This window comes from Corvus hawaiiensis, chromosome 18, assembly GCF_020740725.1.
Source record: "Corvus hawaiiensis isolate bCorHaw1 chromosome 18, bCorHaw1.pri.cur, whole genome shotgun sequence".
Classification (NCBI taxonomy): domain Eukaryota; kingdom Metazoa; phylum Chordata; class Aves; order Passeriformes; family Corvidae; genus Corvus; species Corvus hawaiiensis.
The window spans coordinates 10,551,122-10,568,644 of NC_063230.1; the positions used below are offsets into that span (position 1 = coordinate 10,551,122).

The 17,523-nt window shown below is 62.3% G+C and overlaps 2 protein-coding genes across 6 annotated transcripts in view; both read right to left on the reverse strand.

Annotated features, from left to right (window-relative positions):
- Window positions 1–1,143: 1,143 nt before the first annotated feature.
- On the reverse strand, window positions 1,144–9,480 carry ASPHD2 (aspartate beta-hydroxylase domain containing 2). 4 transcript variants are annotated; one of them, XM_048322335.1, is made up of 4 exons: window positions 9,380–9,480; window positions 5,880–6,951; window positions 3,533–3,646; window positions 1,144–2,608 (listed from the first exon to the last, which is right to left on the reverse strand). In XM_048322335.1, the coding sequence occupies exons 2-4, from the start codon at window positions 6,757–6,759 to the stop codon at window positions 2,499–2,501; spliced, it is 1,104 nt and encodes a 367-aa protein (XP_048178292.1). In that variant the 5' UTR covers window positions 6,760–6,951; window positions 9,380–9,480; the 3' UTR covers window positions 1,144–2,498. The 4 variants fall into 4 exon arrangements, with proteins under 4 accessions (XP_048178292.1, XP_048178294.1, XP_048178295.1 ...); XM_048322337.1 differs by lacking the exon at window positions 9,380–9,480 and adding an exon at window positions 9,054–9,202; XM_048322338.1 differs by lacking the exon at window positions 9,380–9,480 and adding an exon at window positions 8,587–9,017.
- Window positions 9,481–14,656: 5,176 nt separating this feature from the next.
- Window positions 14,657–17,523, reverse strand: part of SEZ6L (seizure related 6 homolog like) — a 34,703-nt gene continuing 31,836 nt past the window's right edge. The window contains exons 11-17 of one of the 2 annotated variants that reach the window (XM_048322832.1): window positions 17,042–17,236; window positions 16,730–16,921; window positions 16,297–16,491; window positions 15,928–15,960; window positions 15,692–15,803; window positions 15,389–15,491; window positions 14,657–15,105 (exon numbers count right to left, since the gene is read on the reverse strand). In XM_048322832.1, the coding sequence (XP_048178789.1) occupies window positions 15,076–15,105; window positions 15,389–15,491; window positions 15,692–15,803; window positions 15,928–15,960; window positions 16,297–16,491; window positions 16,730–16,921; window positions 17,042–17,236 (860 nt within the window). In that variant the 3' untranslated portion in view covers window positions 14,657–15,075. Of the gene's footprint in view, window positions 15,106–15,388; window positions 15,492–15,691; window positions 15,807–15,927; window positions 15,961–16,296; window positions 16,492–16,729; window positions 16,922–17,041; window positions 17,237–17,523 lie in introns of both variants that reach the window. The other variant, XM_048322831.1, reaches the window with a different exon arrangement.

The following is a 17,523-nucleotide window of genomic DNA, read 5'->3' on the forward strand; positions in this document are numbered from 1 at the left end:
CTGCATCCTGCCTGGGCGCTTGGGAAGTGGTTGTGTGCTCTGGCAGGAAACAGGGAGAAGTGGAAGGAAAAGCCTGAGAGGGACAGGAGGGAGATTTGGCACAGCAGCAAAGCACAAACGGGATGGATGCTCCTGCCTGCTGCCATCAGGGATCTTCCGCTGCAATCTGCTGAGCCGTCTGCCGGCCGGGAACAGCTGGGCTGGCTCTGCTCCTTCAGCTGCTCGGGCTGCATCTCCCCACCCAGCCCGTGCTGGGCCACCCAGCCCATGCCTGCCCTGTGCTGGTCAGCTGGGAATAGCACACAGAGCTCCCCGGCCCACAGGGCGATGGCTGTGCTGGAGAGGATGCTTAAAAATGGGGCATTTTGAGCATCAGGGGATGAGGAGCAGCTGGGCCTGTCTGAACACTGCCAGGGAGGGCCAGAGGGGCTCGTGGGGAGCAATTCCTGCCCTGCCAAGCTGGCTCTGTGCTTGAGGGGGGTCAGGCACTGGGTTTCAGGCATTTGGGTGGGATTTGAGCAGCACCCTCTGCCCTGGAGCTGCTTCTGGGAAGCTGCTGCCTTTGATGCGTCAGTGCAGGCAGCTGGAAGCAATTCCTGAAATGGTTTGTTTGCGGATGCTCTGGCAAGGCTAATGGCTTCTGTGGGGCCCAGGGAGCTTCAGGCCTGCAGCTGCTCCTGGGGGATGGCTGAGGAGAGTCTCTGCTGCCCTGGGCCAGGCAGCACTGCCACAGCTGTGCCCACGCTGATGGGCTGGAGGAGATCCCTGTGCTCCTTGGCAGCCTGGGCTCCACTGACATCACAGAATCCCAGAATGGTTTGGGTTGGAAAGGACCTCAAATATCCAAGTCCCTGCCATGGGCAGGGATTCACCCACTAGACCAGGTTGCTCAGGGCCCCATCCAGCCTGGCCAAATCCAGGCCTGGGAGGCTGTGACTGGTCAGGACAGACTTTCCATGGGTTGGATATGTTAGAGCACTGCCCTCACTCACTGAATCACTGGCAAACAGGCCCGTGCCCCCTCCCACCCTGCAGCTCCTGCTCTTTCCAGGCCTCTTCTCCCCACCAGCAACCAGATAAGCAGGAGCCAACCCCTTGGTGTTTGTGTGACCCTGGCCTCGTTAGAGCAGCAGGCAAAGCCCGTTCTGTTTTCAGCACAACTGTTTATTGATAATCTTTGCTTATCCACTGTATGAATGTCACCAACCTTCGGACAGAGCCAGCCTGCTTCCCCAGGGCCTGTGTCCAGGTAGCCAATGCGTGTAGAAATCATGCACTTCAGGTAGTCTGTAACAAGACGGGTGTAAAAAATATCTCAGATGTATTTGAAATCTCTGCCTCATCTTGCAATCAAATCACTGAAAAGTCTGTAAAGAAGTTGTTGGGGGGACAAGGCTGGTCCCTCCCAGGCAGGGCACGTAGGCAAAGGGTCCCCAGCCAGAGCTGTGAGCATCCACCACACACTGTGCTTTGGGGGGGTGTTATAAACTGGCCCCCAGACCACAAACAGACTCTGGTGCTGGGGGACTTCAGGAGAAGCGTGGTGGTCCCTGGGTGGGCAGGACCCCAGGGTGGGGGCTCAGGCTGCAGAATTAACACCCCTTGGGAACCTCTCCTGTGGTGTCAGGTCCGTGGGAGCTGCTGCTGTGTGTGCCTGCCCTGGCTCGAGGAAAGAAGAAGATGGAGCAGCAGAAGGAATGGTGACCTCCTTTCTTCCTACAGACAGACAAAACCCCCATTCTCTGTTCCCAAATGGTATCCCTGCCCCTGCACAGCTTCCCAGCTGGAGCTGGGAAAACTGAGGGTTGCAGGTAGAGCAAGGAAGAGATTTGGGGAATTGCTAACACCCTTGGCCAGACTGAAGATCACAACTGTGTGTGCTGTTCCCTCAGTAGGGTGGAGGTTGGGGCTTCTGGGCTGGTGGTGGACTCTGCTCCCTACCTGGGTGACAAAAGAGGTTTCAGAGGGCAGGAGGGCTGGGGAGCCCCAGCTGGCACATGGAGGAGGAAGCAGAAGCCCCAGGAGGGCTCTTTGTGGGCAGAGTTGTGTCCTGCCCGCCCCATCAGACCCAGCCTGGGGGGACCACAGTGCCCATGGAAGCCCCCAGTGTCCATCTGTCTGTCCATCCGGGACCGCAGCCGGGCAGGGCAGGCTGGTTGGCTGTTATGGTGTGTGTGTGTGTGTTGTTCCTTTGATGACCACGAGAAAAATTTTACATTACATTCAAACGAACACCCTTGGGTTTGTTACTCTACTTCTGAACACCGCAAAACACAGTAGCAACAGAACACGAAGGAGCAGGGGGGCAGCGAGCCCCGGCGGGGCCGAGGCGCCGGCGCTTGGAAAAGAATCCCTGAAGCCAGCGATGGAGGAAGGAGATGGGCGCGGATACACGTCACAGTTTCCATTTACAAGGCCCCCACGAGGGAGCACCGAGGCCATGTGCCAGGACAGGCCCCGGCCGAGCTGCCCTGAACCCACCAGGCCGGGCAGCGCCGTCATCGTCCCGGCGCGAAGATGAAGTCGAGGGCTTGGCGCTCGGCCGCGGCCACGTTGGGGTGCCACAGGTCCACCATGAACACCACGCGGGGACCCTCCTCCGGGGCACCTGGGGGGATGGAAGCGCAGGGTGTGAGGGTAGGGAGGCACCTCCCCAGTGCAACCCCAGTAAACAGCTACTGGGAGCTCAGGGACACGGGGCAGGCTCCTCCCTGCCAGGGCTCCAGGGCTGCTTTGGGCACCCGGAGGATTCCTGAGGCAGAGCCTCCTTGCAGCTGCGTCCTGGATCTGTGCAGGGAGTGGCTGCTGCACCACTCCAGCCTTCCTGGCCCTGCACAGAGCTGTGCTTCCCAACCCCACAGCAGGCTTGATGTGGAAGCAACAGCTTTTGTTCTCCCACTCTCTCGGCGCGCTCCCCTGTGTAGAACAGCTCTGCCTGATGCTTTCATGCCACGGGGGACTAATGCCGGTTAATCCGGGAGAGCTGGAGCGGAACGGCCTCCGTCAGTGGTGGAGGGAGGAACAATCCAGCGGGCGTGAGGCTGTTCCCCGGCGTGGGAGACAAAGGCACCGCCGGCACGTCAGCACCGAGCTGCAACAGGGCCAGAGGAGGCCGGGGCCGTGGCATCGCAGCCAGAGCTGCCCTGCAGAGCTCGGTAATGAAGGAAGCTTCCCAAGCTGCCTGCTGCGGCCGGGAGAGGGTCAGCAAGCCCTGTGCTGGGCTGGCGGTGCTGTGACAGCAGCATGAGCAAGTCAGGATGGGAGCAAGCCATGGGCAGGCTGAGTGGGCTCCAGGGATCTGCCAGGAAAGGGGGCTGGGGTGGTCGAGCACCCTGAGGCGGAGGGAGCACCGTCATGGGACCGGGCTGCTCCCACCTGGGGCTGGCCGGGGAAGCAGGGCCCGAGCCCCGCTGGACACAGGGGCTCCAGCCCTGCTGGGGCAAGAGAAGGGACTGGGCGTGGGTGCACCCCGACTCCTCCCCGGTCCCCAGCACCACAGGGGACACCACGAGGCCCCAGACGCTGAACTCACCTTCGTGGAACGCCGTGTGCAGGAAGGAGTCGTCGAAGAGCAGGCACCGGCCCTCAGCCCAGCACTGGGGCTCACCCCCCACCACCAATTCGCAGTTGCTGGGTGTCTTCAGACCTTCAGGCACAAAGAGAGAGGACAGGGAGGGTCAGGCCGTGCCGAGTTCCCTGTGGTGGGGCAGCAGGGAGCAAACAGTGAGCTCCGTGTGAGCCCCATGCTGCTGCTGAGGGGCTGCTCCCCTGCACGGAGTGACCTGAACCCCAAGCCTGGAGCAGCTCAGCCCCTGCCCGCTCCCTGTCTGCTCCCCCCTGCCCTCTCACTGTCCCCAGCGAGCTCAGCCCCGCAGAGACTCACTTTCATATTTGGAACAGCTTCCCAGTCCCCAGAGCCCATGGCCCCAAGGTGTGCACAGGGAGCCAGGCTCCTGGGACATTTTCCAACTTCAGGATCAAAGGCAGATGCTGCCTGCTCCTTCCTCCAGCCCTGCAGCAGTGACCCTGCCCCAGACAAGGCTGGGGGAGCAGGAATTGCACTGGGGTTGGAAAATGGGCTCAACTGTGGCTCTGCCACAAGCTCGCCATGAACCTGCCCTGTCCCTTGGTCTCCACCCAAGGTGCTGCCTCAGGGTGACCCACAGGGCTGCAAGGACAGAAATCCAGGGGAGTCGTAAAACCCTCACAGGGAAGCAGGTCTGTAAGGGCCACATGAAGGACAATCACAGAAATAAAATGGGTCTTTTCTTAAAATACTAGCACAAGCCAAGGCAGTTCGACAGGGGTTGATCCCATCATCTCCTGCACCAGGACTGTCACCCCCCGCAGTACTGGGGACGCTGGAGCTGCTGCAGAGCCATCCTGCCCCGAGGATGCGGCCGTGGCGGAGAAAGGGGTCAGGGCTCACGTGGCTCCCGAGTGGTAACGATGCAGCAAACGAGCAGGATGGATCCAAGAGCGATGCCAAACCCAGAGAGCGCAGCAGGGACTCCCAGCTGGCCGGCAAAGCTGGGACTACAAAGCTGCTGTTTCAAAGGCTGCAGAACCCAAAGCCATTTCCCTGCACAACAGCCTCATCTGGAGATGCTGGAACAGGGAAGCTGAGCTGCTGGGGGATGCGGGGAGGGAGCAGCCAGCAGCCTGCAGCCCTTCCATCCCACCCGCACCCTCAGGATGCTGCCCTGGCCCATGGATGCTGCCTGTGCCTAGAGTAAATCCTCATGAGTGCCTCACCCCACTGATGGCTGTGCTGGCTGAAAGGGCAGGTTGTGTCTTAAACACATCCATGCCCTGGGCACAGCAAGAGCTGCGTTCCCAGCACCAAGGTGGGGGTGTCAGTGTGCCCCCGTCCCAGTGCAGAGTTCTGGATAAGCAAATGACCCGCATTGCTCCTCTGCCCAGGGTGTGCGAGCTCCAGGTGTGCTCACCTGAGCCAGCCTGGACATCACTGGCTCTTCCCAGGAACCTCTCCCAGCCCCTCACAAGGGGAACACATTCCCCAGCACTCCAGAGAGAGGGATCGGTGACAGGCAAGGGCAGGTCCCAGCTGCCCAGCAGCTCCTGGGATCAGCTCTGAAGACAATTCCCATTCTGAACAAATGGCCAGCACTGCCTGGGTGTGTTTACCCGAGCTGTTGGCTGAACAGGCGCGGTTGGTGTTTGCCAGCCGGGCCCGTGTGGTGCCTCCCCCGGCACGGTCGGTGCTGTGCCAGCCCAGCCATCTGTGCCGCGTGGGCTCTCCCCGTCCCTGCCTGCCGAGCAGGGAGCACTGTGCCACCAACCCAGCGCTTGACCCACCGCAGGGAACACCCCAGGACCCCTCACACCCTCATTTGCAGCTTTACAAATCCCAAAGCAGCATCTTTGCTCCCATTCACCCGTGTCCCATGCAGAGCACCCAAGATTCCAGGAGAGGGGAGCTGCCAGTGGAACAACACAGTCCCTGGAGCAGAACCCCAGGCTGCCCCGCATCCCAGGATAGGAGAGGGACCTGCCTGCAGAGAGGGGGATGTTCAGAGACCCCTACGTAAAATCAGCCCTCTGTTGCACACCAGCAAGAGTCCATGGCCCTGGGTCAGCAGGAGGAGGAGATGAAACCCTCCTGCTGCTGCTCTGGAGACCCTGGGGACATCAGGTACCCATAGACTGAGCACCAGCCTCTCCTCAGGAGGCTGTCACCACCAAAACCCTCAAAACCTCCCTCAGCCCAAAGCATAGCAGCTGTCTGAGCCCCCCAGGGCTGCAACTGATGGCTGAACCCCAAGAGCACGGGGTGCCACAGGCTTTTTTGGGGCTCCAGCCACGGCCGCAGCCCCCCACACCCTCCCGACACACGAACCACAACGCCGGACACTCACCGAGGTGGCAGCGGATGCGGATGTTGGTGGGCCCGTAGTGCTCGGCGATGACGGTGCCCGGGCTCAGCACAGAGATGCAGGCGTTCCCAAAGACATTGTTGCCAATGCAGGTGCGGAGGCTCCCGAGCAAGCGGTACGTCCGTGGGCATCTCCGGCAGTTCCTGGGCACGCACATGCCCTGGTTCACCAGGTAGAAGGTGAACCACTCCCCGCTGGGCGTGCTGTTCATTTTCCATCCTTGCGGGAGGCTGCAGTTTGAGAACGCCTTGTACAGGGTCTCAAACTCGCACAGGATGGTCTGGAAGTTGCGCTCCAGCAACTCCACATCGTGCTTTTGAGCGTCCCGGGAGAAGTAGGGCATGGTGGGCAAGTCGGGCAGGAAGAAGACTTCTGGCTTCTGGATGGAGGGCCGGCTGTTGAGGTAGCGGCCCTGCTCGCGGATGCCCTTGTGGATCCTGCCCATGCCGGACCAGGAGTAGCGCTTGGCGTACTCCTGCAGGTTGTGGTAGAGTTTCTGGTTGAGGCCGTCGTGGTGCGAGCAGCGCACGCACTCGGGCGAGTGGCAGTACACGAAGCCGTTCTGCACCCCGTTGGCCTCGGCACTCTGCATCAGCGCGTTCACCGTGGCGTAGGCGCGGGGCTGCTCCCGCCCCACGTGGTAGCAGTACCACACGAAGAGGACCAGCAGGCAGGCGACGGCCACCAGGGCCGTGGCGTCGCAGTCGCGGAAAGACTGGATGCCGGTGGCGATGAAATCGCGGAGTCCGTCCAGGGACCAGCTCCAGTCCATCAGCCACTCCAAAGACATGGTGGTGGTGCTGGGAGCGCGCAGCAGGGCCCGGTGGTCACTGCTCGTGGGGCTCAGGGGCACCCACACCATGCAGCCGGGCCGGGGCGCGGCGGGAAGGGGCTGCCATGGGTAAGCGGAGCGGCAGCTCTGCCCTGTGCTCCCGGGAGCTCTGCATTGGCAGCGGTGCCCGGCAGCACCCCTGGGTCAGCAGCCACGTGCCCGGAGGGTCCCCACCGGCGCGCCTGGGCACATCATCCTGAAAGGCCGTGCTGGAGGGAGGCTCTGGGGAGAGAAACCCAGAGGTGTTAGGGAGAGGGCTGCCCCGTGGGGTCCCTGCTGGGGTCAGTGCACGGGACACAGCTGGAGCTGTGTGCCGGGACTGTGTGGGGCACTGGCTTCTCAGGGAGGGGATGGTGGATAGGAAGCCAAACATCATCCCATGCTGAGTAAATCCCCCAGTGCTCTCAACAGCATCTTCCACAAATATCCAGATGAAAGGCAGCAGGGAGACCCAGACTCAGACTCCATCTCCCACTGCCCCAGTGACCATCTCCCCTCCTGCTCGTCCTCCAGTTTTCCTCTTAAGTTGCTGCCTTATCATGTTTGAAATCAGGCTGCTAAGTGAATAGACACTGAGAGTAGACACTTCACAGCCCTATCTGGCAGCACATCAGCTTATCCCCTCCATCTAATGGCTCTGAAGTGACTCTCCCTCCAGAGTCTGAGCTGTGGCAGAGCCCAGAGCTCAGCCAGCACGTGGCCACGGGAGCAGGTCGGGGTGGTGGCAACAGGGGCAGGTCAGGTTGGCTTGTTTGATTTCACCAGCTCATCGGTAAGAGCACTGACTCTAAGTAGCAGGATGGGTTTATGAGCCAGGGAAGCCATCCAAACCCTCCCCAGCCCTTCCTGCCAAGGTCCTGCAGCCTCTCAACGTGCATTTCCTTATCAATGGTGATGGGGATGGGCTGCAGATGGGGTCTGACCCTACAGCAGGGACGTGCTGCAGGGCTGGAGACCTGGGATTCAGGCAGCGTTACATCCCAGGGAGGGACATCCATGCAGCCGACCGACCTCCACCCTACTTCCTTGTAGCATGCTGCCTGCATGCCCCATCCCGGGATCTGCAGTCCACGTGGCACGTCACAGCCTCCCGGGAATCTCAAGATAACTTTCCTCCATCTCCACGGCTGGCATCCCTCCAGACACTCCCGCTTCTCCCGCCCAGGCCTCGGTTCCCGGGGTGCAACCACGGAGTGGGTCCCAGGGGTGTCCCCTGAGGCCGGCACAACCCCCGTGCTCCCCACAGGGCTGGAGCATGTTGGGGAAGGCAGCAGAGCCCTGGGGTGATGTGTATTCAGGGTGGCTCTCACCCTACAAGGGGAGTGGGGAACTGCTCAGGCACAGCAGCCACGGTCAGTCAGAGCCGATGGCAACACGAAGGCACAGAGGGAACAGAGCTGGGGGGTCCGACAGCCTCGGGGTCCCCAGGTCAGAGTCACATCCTGCAAGGGTGGCACAGCACAAACATAGCCCCACTGCTGCCTCAGGGATGCAGGCAACACCTCAGATCAGGGGGAAACCATCAGAGCAGCAAGAAATCCAAGCCCCCGTGCCCACACGCCACCTGCCTGACCCCAGAGCCTGGGAGCCTCGGGCTGCAGAGCCCTGGGCTTCTCTGGGCACAGTCTCCGTGGGACCAGCCCAGGAGCTGCCTCCTGTGCCAGCACGGACACCCCACTGCAAACCTGCCCAAACCCACCTCCACAGAGGCTGTGCCAGCGCTGGGGCAGAGCCCCAAACATCGGCACCGCTCCCGACACACACCGCATGGCTGGGAGTGCGCGGGGCACCCAGTGGGTGCTGTCACCTCCCAGCCACGGTCCTGCACCGAGACGGGTCACAACCAGCGCCCCTGACCTGAGATTTCAGAAAAGGCTCCTCAGCTAATGATAATGGCAGAGCCATTCCAGGGAGTGGAGATCAATTCCACGTTGCACCGAAGTTGTGCAGGACGTGGAGGCGAGCACCGTGCCAGCAGCAGCCGCGTTACATAAGGAAGGCAGAGGCTTCGATGCAGCACAAAGTTGCATCTCGGTGGCTCCGTGGTGGCCCCGGCATCTCCTGGAGGCAGCGGGTTCCGCTCAGCCCGGCCAGGGTCCCCAGGCCGTGGGCCCGCGGCGACGGGGACGCGTGGCGAGGATGTCCTCGGCTCGGCACGGCTGGTGTCGCCTTTGGGAGCAGCACGAGGAGCAGGAGCCTTGGGGTGAGGCGGGATGCCCGCTGCCACTCCGGAACCGGAGCAGTGGGTGCTCCCTTCACCCTCTCCTGAGCATGCCACCCCGCCGGCGCCACCGGAGTAAGTGTCACCCGCGCGCTGCTCTCACCCAGTGTGACGGTGTCACCCGGCGTGGCGGCGTCAGCCGGTGTCACCGGTGTGGCCGCATCACCCGGCGTAGCAATGGCACGGCCCTGCCGGTGTCCCATCACCCGGCGTGGCACCGGCACGGCTGTCCCATCACCCGGCGAGCCGGTGGCACCTGCCGCCGCGCTGTCACCCGGCGCGGCCGTGACGCCTGCCCGACGCCGAGCCCCTGCCCCGGCCGGGGGGCGGTGGGGGGGGGTTCGGGCTGCGCCCCCGCCGCGGGCGCCGCTGCCGCCCCGCGCCCCCGCGGCCCCCCCGCGATGCGCTGCGGAGCGCTGCGGTACCGACCTGCCGCCCGCGCCGGGCCGCGCGGGGCCGCGCTCCCTCCGCGCCGCTCCGCCGCCGCCGCGGACCACAACTCCCAGCAGCCCGGGCAGGAGGGGCCGCGCCGCCCCCGCCGGGACCGCGCCGGGCGGCAGCTGCGGCCCCGGCCCCGCACAGCCCGCCCGCCCCCGCGCCCGCCCCGCGCCGCGCCCGCCCCCGCCCCGCGCTCCCGCCCCTCGCCGCCGGGAGGGGCCCGGAGGGGCGGGGGAGCCGCGGGGTTGCGGCACTCGGGAGGGGTCCCGGGGATGGAGCGGCGGGAGGAGGCGGCGACGGTCCCCGGGGGAGCGCCCATCCCAACCGCGGGCACCCCGGGACGCGGGGGCTGGGTGGCGGTGGCGGCGCGGGAGGTGCGGGGGCACCGGGGGTGCAGGGGAACGCGCAGGGACAGTGGCTCCAAGGATTCAGGCACCGGGGGCTGCAGCAGTCTGGGGATGCTGGTCCCAGGGGTGGGAGCACGCAGGGATGCAGCCACCAAGGGAGCGGGGACTGGCTCCAGGGACACAGGCTGTTAGGGATGCAGCTGTTGGGATGTGCAGGATGCTGGGTCCAGGGACGCAGGGACACAGGGATTCAGGGAGTACTGGCTCCAGGGATTCCGGCCCCTGGTGCTGCAGCCCTCGGGCTGCAGGGGTTGCTTGTCCCCAAGAATAAGTGCATCTGGCGTGCAGGGGACAGGAGCTCCCAGCGAGGCAATGCCCAGGATGCAGGCAGCCAGGGAATGCCTCAGCGAGGATGTGAGGGTGTGCTGCGGCACCAAGGAGGGGGGGACTGTTCCAAATGTTCCCAGGTTGGAGTGTCCCTTTACGACTCTTAAGTGCTGGTGGAGAAACTGTTGTGAGCCTTCCTGCTTGCCTTTTTCCTCCCCAACCCATTTCCTGTTCCCTTAAGCCAATGCTGTCAGTTCCGGGAGCCCCAGGGGATCCAGTGCTCCGGCCCCCCCTCCTCCATTGCCCAGATGCCGGGTGAGCGGCTGGGCTGAGCTGCCCGCAGGCAGATCCCTGATCCGGGCAGATCCCGGATGCAGGCAGAGCCCTGGCAGTGCTGCCCTGCCCTGCCCTGCCCTGTGGCAGTGCCACGTGGAGCTGTGTGGGACACGTGTCACTGCTCCTGGCACAAGGAAAGCCCTGCCTTGTTTTGCAGATTCAGTCATCCAGTGCCCACGAATCCTCCCCTGGCACTGCTGAGGCTGGGCTCTGGAGTGCGAGCAGAGCTGTCCTGCACAGCCCTTCAGGTGTGTGTGTGCTTCCTCTGAGCAACTTCATCCCTAGCAATCCTAAAATGCACCTTGTTTTCCGTCCATTTCTTGCCTCCTGCCCACTCCTGCTGCTTCCCTTTGCTCCCACCAGCACATTCCCCAGCCCGGTGTGCTGCTGCGGGGCCCTGGCAGCGCTGCGTGTTGCAGGGTGAAAGGAGAGGGAGTTTATTCCATCCTGCTCCTTCCCAGACCCCCCAGGCTCAGCCACAGCTCCTGCTCCTGGCAGACTGCGCATCCTTCTGTCAGCACTCGCAGGCTCCGCGGCTCTGGGCTCTCCCCTCCTTCCTCCCCTGCCTCTGCCTTCTGAGCTCTCTGCTTCCTCTGGCCCAGCCCCTGGTCTCCAGCTCTACCACTCATCTCTTCCCTGCAGATCAACCTGCTCCTGGCTTTCCTCTGGGGCTCCAAGAGAGCGGGGGAGGGACTTTGGATGGGGGCCTGGAGTGACAGGACAAGGAGGAATGGCTTGAAACTGAGAATAGGTTTAGATGGGGTATTGGGAAGAAATTCTTCCCGGTAGTGAGGCCCTGGCACAGGGTGCCCAGAGAATCTGTGGCTGCCCCATCCCTGGAAGTGTCCAAAGCCAGACTGGACAGGGCTTGGAGCAACCTGGGCTAGTGGAAGGTGTCCCTGGCCATGGCAGGGGGTTGGAACGAGATGCGCTTTAAAGGTCCTTTCCAACCCCAGCCAGTGATTCCATGATTCTGTGATTCCTCAGCACAGGGATGGCCCCTCCAGGAGCACTGTCCCAGCTCCAGCCTGAACATTCCAGGAAATCCCAGCCCTGGCAGAACACTAGCACGGTTTTGGCAGCAGCTGAGGGGAGGACACTGGCAGTGTCTGCCCCAGGAGGACATCTTGGGAAAAGGGAGAAGGAACCACTGGAGCCAGGAGGCTACCCACAGACTGGGCTCCTGCCAGGGTGTCACTGGCAGAGCTGTGCCAAGTGCATCCCAGGGCTTTTCCCAGCCCTTCTGGGCTGGGCAGGGATGCTGTGCCTGACCCGGGCTAGGCAGGGATGCTGTGCCTGACCCGGGCTGGGCAGGCATGCTGTGCCTCATCCAGGCTGGGCAGGCATGCTGTACCTGACCTGGGCAGGGATGTTGTGCCTGACCCGGGCTGGGCAGGGATGCTCTGCCTCATCCAGGCTGGGCAGGGATGCTGTGCCTGACCTGGGCTGGGCAGGGATGTTGTGCCTGACCTGGGCTGGGTAGGGATGCTGTACGTGACCTGGGCTGGGCAGGGATGTTGTGCCTGACCCGGGCTGGACAGGGATGCTGTGCCTCACCACCCTGCGATGCAGCTTGCAAGGACTCGGGGGGTCCCTGCTGCTCCATCCATGACCTTGAGGGTCCCTCAACCACGGCATGGCCCCACTGTGCCCCTGCCCGGCCCCGGGCTGGGGGAGGCCGTTGTGGCCGAGTCTGCTGGGCCCAGACCAAGCTCCATCCGCAGCACGACGCGTGAGGCCAGAGATTGGCTCCGGCTTTACGTCACTGAGGAGGAACGGCAGCATCAAGGGCTTTTTTTTTTTTTTTTCCCCCCTTCATTTTAATTCTCTTGCAATCTCTGTCCAAAAATAACCTAAGCTCCCTCCCCCAGGAATGCTCTGCATCAGAGCCTTGGCTCCCTCGCCCCCTGTGCATTAGCCTGGCAGCTGCTGAGCAAAGCCATTATCGATGTCACAGCGTAACCTTGGTTAAAAGCACGTTTAGGGAGGGAGGGCAGCGTTGTTGCATTGTTTCGGGTGGGGAAGGGCAGGGACAGACGGGAGGCCCCAGGTTTCCTCGGCCGGGCATTTCCTCGGGTGTGGAGTGGGCTGAGCACCCCCCTCCCTCCCCGCTGCTGGGGACATCTGGGACTCTGCTGGCGTCAGGGAATGCTGCTCCAGCTGGGGTGTCCCGGTGGCGCTGCTTCTTGGCGAGGTGACAGTCACCACGCTGCCACCACGCTCCAGGCAGGGCCGTGCTCAGGGTGTCCCGAAGGCACCCGGGATCCCCCCGCAGGACCTTGCCCTGCCCACACCTGATGCTGGAGGGAAACCTCGTGGGTGCTCGTTTCTGCCCCCACGGGAGCAGCTCAGCCCGGAGGGGCTCCCAGGGAGCAGGGGCAGATTTTTCCCCCCCAGACCCGGGATCTTCTCAAGCTGTGCCTGCCTGCTCCGTGTGGGATGCAGCCAGTGTGAAGGCTGCAGGTGAGGCAGCCCCACCTTGTCCCCCCAATGTTCTCCCTGTTGGTTTGGGGAGCTGCCCTGCCTCAGCTCCCGTGGGAGCTGCCAGGTGACAGCCACAGGTTGTTGGGCAGCCGATGGGTGAGCAGGGCACAGGCAGGATGGGTCCCCACAGACCCCCTGCCCCGTGGGGTTGGGCTACCAGTGCTCCCCCAAACTTTCAGCATGTCACCCGTGACATGGCCACGGGTCTCCAGTGGGGTCCCAGTGCCTCGGGGCAGCACCCAGACCCCCACCCACTCTGTGAGACATCACTGGGCTGGGCTGGCATGGGAAGGGGCCGTGCTGAGTTCAGAGCATAATGCTCCTGTGGGGTGACCCATGGAGGGGAGATGTCCCCAGAGCCGTGCCAGGTCACCTCATGTCCCAGCAGGGCTCAGATGCCTCCATCCCACGGGAGCAGGGGGCACTATAGGGCTGCACCAGGGCAGGGTCTGGCACTCAGAGCCAAGCCAGTGGCATCGGGCCACCATCCCACAGCGGGGCACGCAGCATGCCCGGCCCTCACCCTGCTCTGCACCGCTGCAGCCTGCGGCCAGAGTCTCTGCAAACTGATTCCAGACATTTGAAAATACAGAATAATTAGTATTGAGGTTATACTGAACGCTAGAGCTTCCCACGGAACTACTTTATCATGTTCAAAAATATTTAATCCCAGCAATTTTCACATTGTTCTTATAAAAACAGACATGTATGAAGGGAAATGAAATGCTTCGTACAGTTTTTGGCACATTTTTTTTCTCTTTTTTTTTTTTTTCTCTTTTTTTTTTTGTTTGTTTTTCTTTTTAACCGTTACAAATTACAAACACACATTCGTTGTTTTGAAAGGAAAACCCCTAAATCCCAGCTGTACACTGCAGAGCTGCACCAACCACCCCGAGCTCACCCAGCCTCCCGTGCTTGCGATTGTTCTACAAGGACAAAAGAAGGACAACCACCAGCCAAGGACGTGGCGGTGGCTTTGCTGCCCTCCCCCAGGGCTGGCTGGGGGTGACAACAGGGATGGGGTGGCCCTTTGAGGTCCGTGTCCCCACCGCTGTGTAGCTCTGGCAGGGGTGATGCAGTGAAGGAGCGCAGGGGATGGCAAGGGTGGAACTGAGGGGCCGATTTCTGCCTGTTCTGCTCCCCACAGAGCTCCTTTGCTGAGGCCTCCACACATCCCACCTGCCTCTTCTTCCCAACACCTCCACCTTCACCCCCTGCCCGGCTGTGGGACCCAGCCAGGTGCGGATCCGGGATGTGCGGAGTGGGCTGTGCAGCACAGCTCGGCCGGGCCCCTCCTGCAGCAGGAGCCAGGGAGCCCAGCCCAGCCCGCTTACCCTGAGATGCTGCCGGGGGGGCAAAAGGTGACATCCGGCCATGCGGGGTTGGGATGTTCCTGGCAGGGTGATGGGAAGTGCTGCTGGAGAGGAACAATGGGCAGAGAGCAGAGAGGCACCAGCTGGGAGCTCTGCTCACTCCAGGGCGGCTTCCAGGGTGGCTGGGTGGCACTGGTTGGTGCTTCTCCGCAGAGCATCACCCCGGAGTCCTGGCTCGCTGCCTCTCCACATCCAAGACCAAGTGGGAAAAGAAAGCAGCACATACCTCGTGTGTGCCGGGCTGTCCCTGCTCTCCTGAGCCTTGCAGCGAGGATGGTCCCTGCGCCGGTGCCCCCCGAGCCCCCCGGGGGAGAGTCTCACTTGGAGAGCTGGGAGCTGCGGGGTGGGACCCTGTGGGGGACCCTGCGCTACCTCAGCTCCCAGCAATCAACCGCAGGCTCTTGCAATGGAGACATCTTTAATTTTTAACAACATCAGAACCGCAAAAATCCCCCTGCGTCTGTGTGGGCAGTGCCGGGGGATGCTCTGCCATGGAGGGGGACATTCCACCGTGGAGGGGGAGACTCCGCCATGGAGGGGGACACAGCAGTGCCCCCGTGCCCCCCTGGCCTCACCAGGACCCAGCTCTGCCCCGGCTCCCGCTGCTGCCTGTGCCCAGGGCTGGGCAGCACACCTATCGCAGTTTAAATAGAATAAATACAGTGAAGAAAACAGTAAAATCTTCAATAGAGAGGCAAAAGGAAAGACAACAGCAGGTCCGGGGGTCCAACCAAACTCCACGTGGTCTCTGGATTAGTTACTGAGGAAGTTCTATGAGAGCACATTAAGTTCGCTGCTGGAGACTCTCTTACCGCTGTCCTTATATCGAAACCTCGTATTCTCGTGTTTCCTGCAAGCAAGGAAAAGCCAGTTGAGGGCAGCAGCTGCATTTCAGGATCATCTCCCCGTTCCCAGGCAGAAAGAGAGATCCTGCATGTTGTTTTGTTCCCAGGGGAGTGATGCCCTCGCAGCCAGGACCCCACAGCCCCCTGTGCCTCCCAACCCACACGGATGGACTCGTGCCCCGTTGCTCAGTGCTCCCACAGCAGCCTGGCTGGACTCATGCCCTGGCTGCCCACCCAGCCAAGCCCTTCAGGAGTGTCCTCAGCAGGGACAGGCACAGCAGGACTCACCCCTGTCTCGTAAATCGGGTTGTCAAACTCCGTTTCTACCGTGATCTGGCTGTAGGGGTGGGAGTACATGAGGGGCAGGCGGAGGCTGGAGTAGTACCGACACCTGCAGGGAGAGGTGGAGTCACTGGGCTGCACGGACCAATTCCAGACCAGCCCCATCTTCCACATCCCCCCATCCCAGCTCCTCCCCGGGCACCCCAGAGCACTCCCAGCACCATGCCCGGGGCGTGTGGCTGGCAAGGGCGATGCTGAGCCAGCCCTAGCCATGCCCCCCAGCTCTGTGCCAGCCCCCTGCAGCCCCACCTGGTGAGATAGATGTACGCTCCTCCCAGCAGCAGGGAGATGATCAGCACCGGGATGAAGATGGCCAAGGCCATGTTTCCCCCCTCAAGCGACGTCTCTGCAGCAGCTTCTGCTACTGAAAGGACAAGATCTATTATGTCGGCATTTGCAGGCACCGTGTGATCCCCTCTCTGCCTCTCCCTCTCCTCCCAGGCTCCACCAGGATCCTGCACATCCAGGAAACCCACGGCACTCACCTTCCAGAGCGTGTTCAAAGCTGTCTTGGTTCACTGGAAGAGAGATGGAGAGTTACTGGTCTGTAGCTGGGTTTGACTGGGTGCTGGAAGCTGTTGCCTGCTGGGGAACCCAAACCTGGGATCTCCTGCCCCATTGGGTCCCAAACCACCCTGCGAACTCCCAGTTTTTAATAAGCTCTTGGTGTCTGTAAGCACGTGGCCAGGACTGAGCACGCTGGGCTGAGCAGAGCCCAGATCCAGGGAAGCTCCAGGTCTCAGCTGAGTTCAGCTCCCAGCTGGGGTCTGCAGCCAAACCAAGGTCCCTGGGCTGTCCCAGGTTGGGGACAGAGGTGTTGGCTGTCCCCTTGCCCCCATCCCTCTCCCTGTTACCTTTGCAGATAGGCAGGGGGCCGCTCCAGTGGGATGGCTGGCCCAGGATGCATTTGATGGTCACCTCCCCCATGAGTTCAAAGCCTTCATAGCACATGAAGGTCAGGGACTCTCCTGGCAGGTAGAGGCGCTTATAAAGAATTTGGTACCCGTTTTCTGGCAGCCCCGGGTTATCACAGGCAAGCGACTCCTCAGCTGAAAGGGAATGAAACACACCCAGGGTGAGCCCAGGACTTGGGCTGCCGAGGGAGAGAAGTAGCCTGAGGGCAGTGAGGAAACACCCAAGCTCTCCCTTCACTCTGCTTCCAGGTAGCTCAAGGCTCTACACCACCTCCCCGCAGCTGGGCAAGGTCCTGGCTGCAGGAAAGGGCTGCCCAGGACTCTCAGAGAGGAGTTGGACTGCAGGGGAGCAGGAGAGACCAGCCGGACTTACAGACGCAGTGCGGGAGCCGCGAGGTCCAGATGGGGGTGCCGGTCTCACGGCTGTAGCAGGTGAGCAGGGAGCTGCCCTCCAGCACGAAGCCGGGGTTGCAGGTGTACTGGATGGTGGTGCCCACCAGCAGCACCGGGTCTGAGATGAGGCGGGTGGAGTGCTCCACCTCCCCCGGGTCCGTGCAGTACATAACTGGGGACAGAGGATGGATGAGCGGGGAGACCCTCGGAGCAGGGAACCCCTTGGAGCAGGACCGATGCTGTTACAGGGTGTGGGACAGGGACAGCAGCACCTTCCTGCTGGGGCACTCACTCTTTTCACAGAAGGGGGGGTCGCTGCTCCAGCTGAGGTCCCACTGGCAGGTGAGGGTGTCACTGCCCACGATGTCATAGCCCGGGTCACACTGGTAGGTGATCTTGGCCCCTCTCACCAGCTCCGTGTGTGACGTGGTCTTCCAGCCGTTCTGGATCTCAGGCAGGTCAGAGCAGGAGTCATTGCGGGACACCTCTGCAGCCAGGAGGGATTCTGGCTGTCACCCATCGAGCAGGACCCCGCAGCACAACCCTCCTCAGAGCCACCACAGCTGGACACATGGCTCTTCCCAAGGGCCTGTCCCTCCCCACAAATGCCGTGGCCATGGCTAGCAGCTGGTCTGCGGGCAGCATCCCCTGGGCACAGGGAAAGGGCAGCAGCGGGGGACAGGGGCTCTTTGAAGCCTCCCCAGTGTTGACCCTAGAGGCAGGTAGAGGGCTGGGCTGGTGAAAATGGGGCAGTGTCCATGCTGGGGTCAGGAC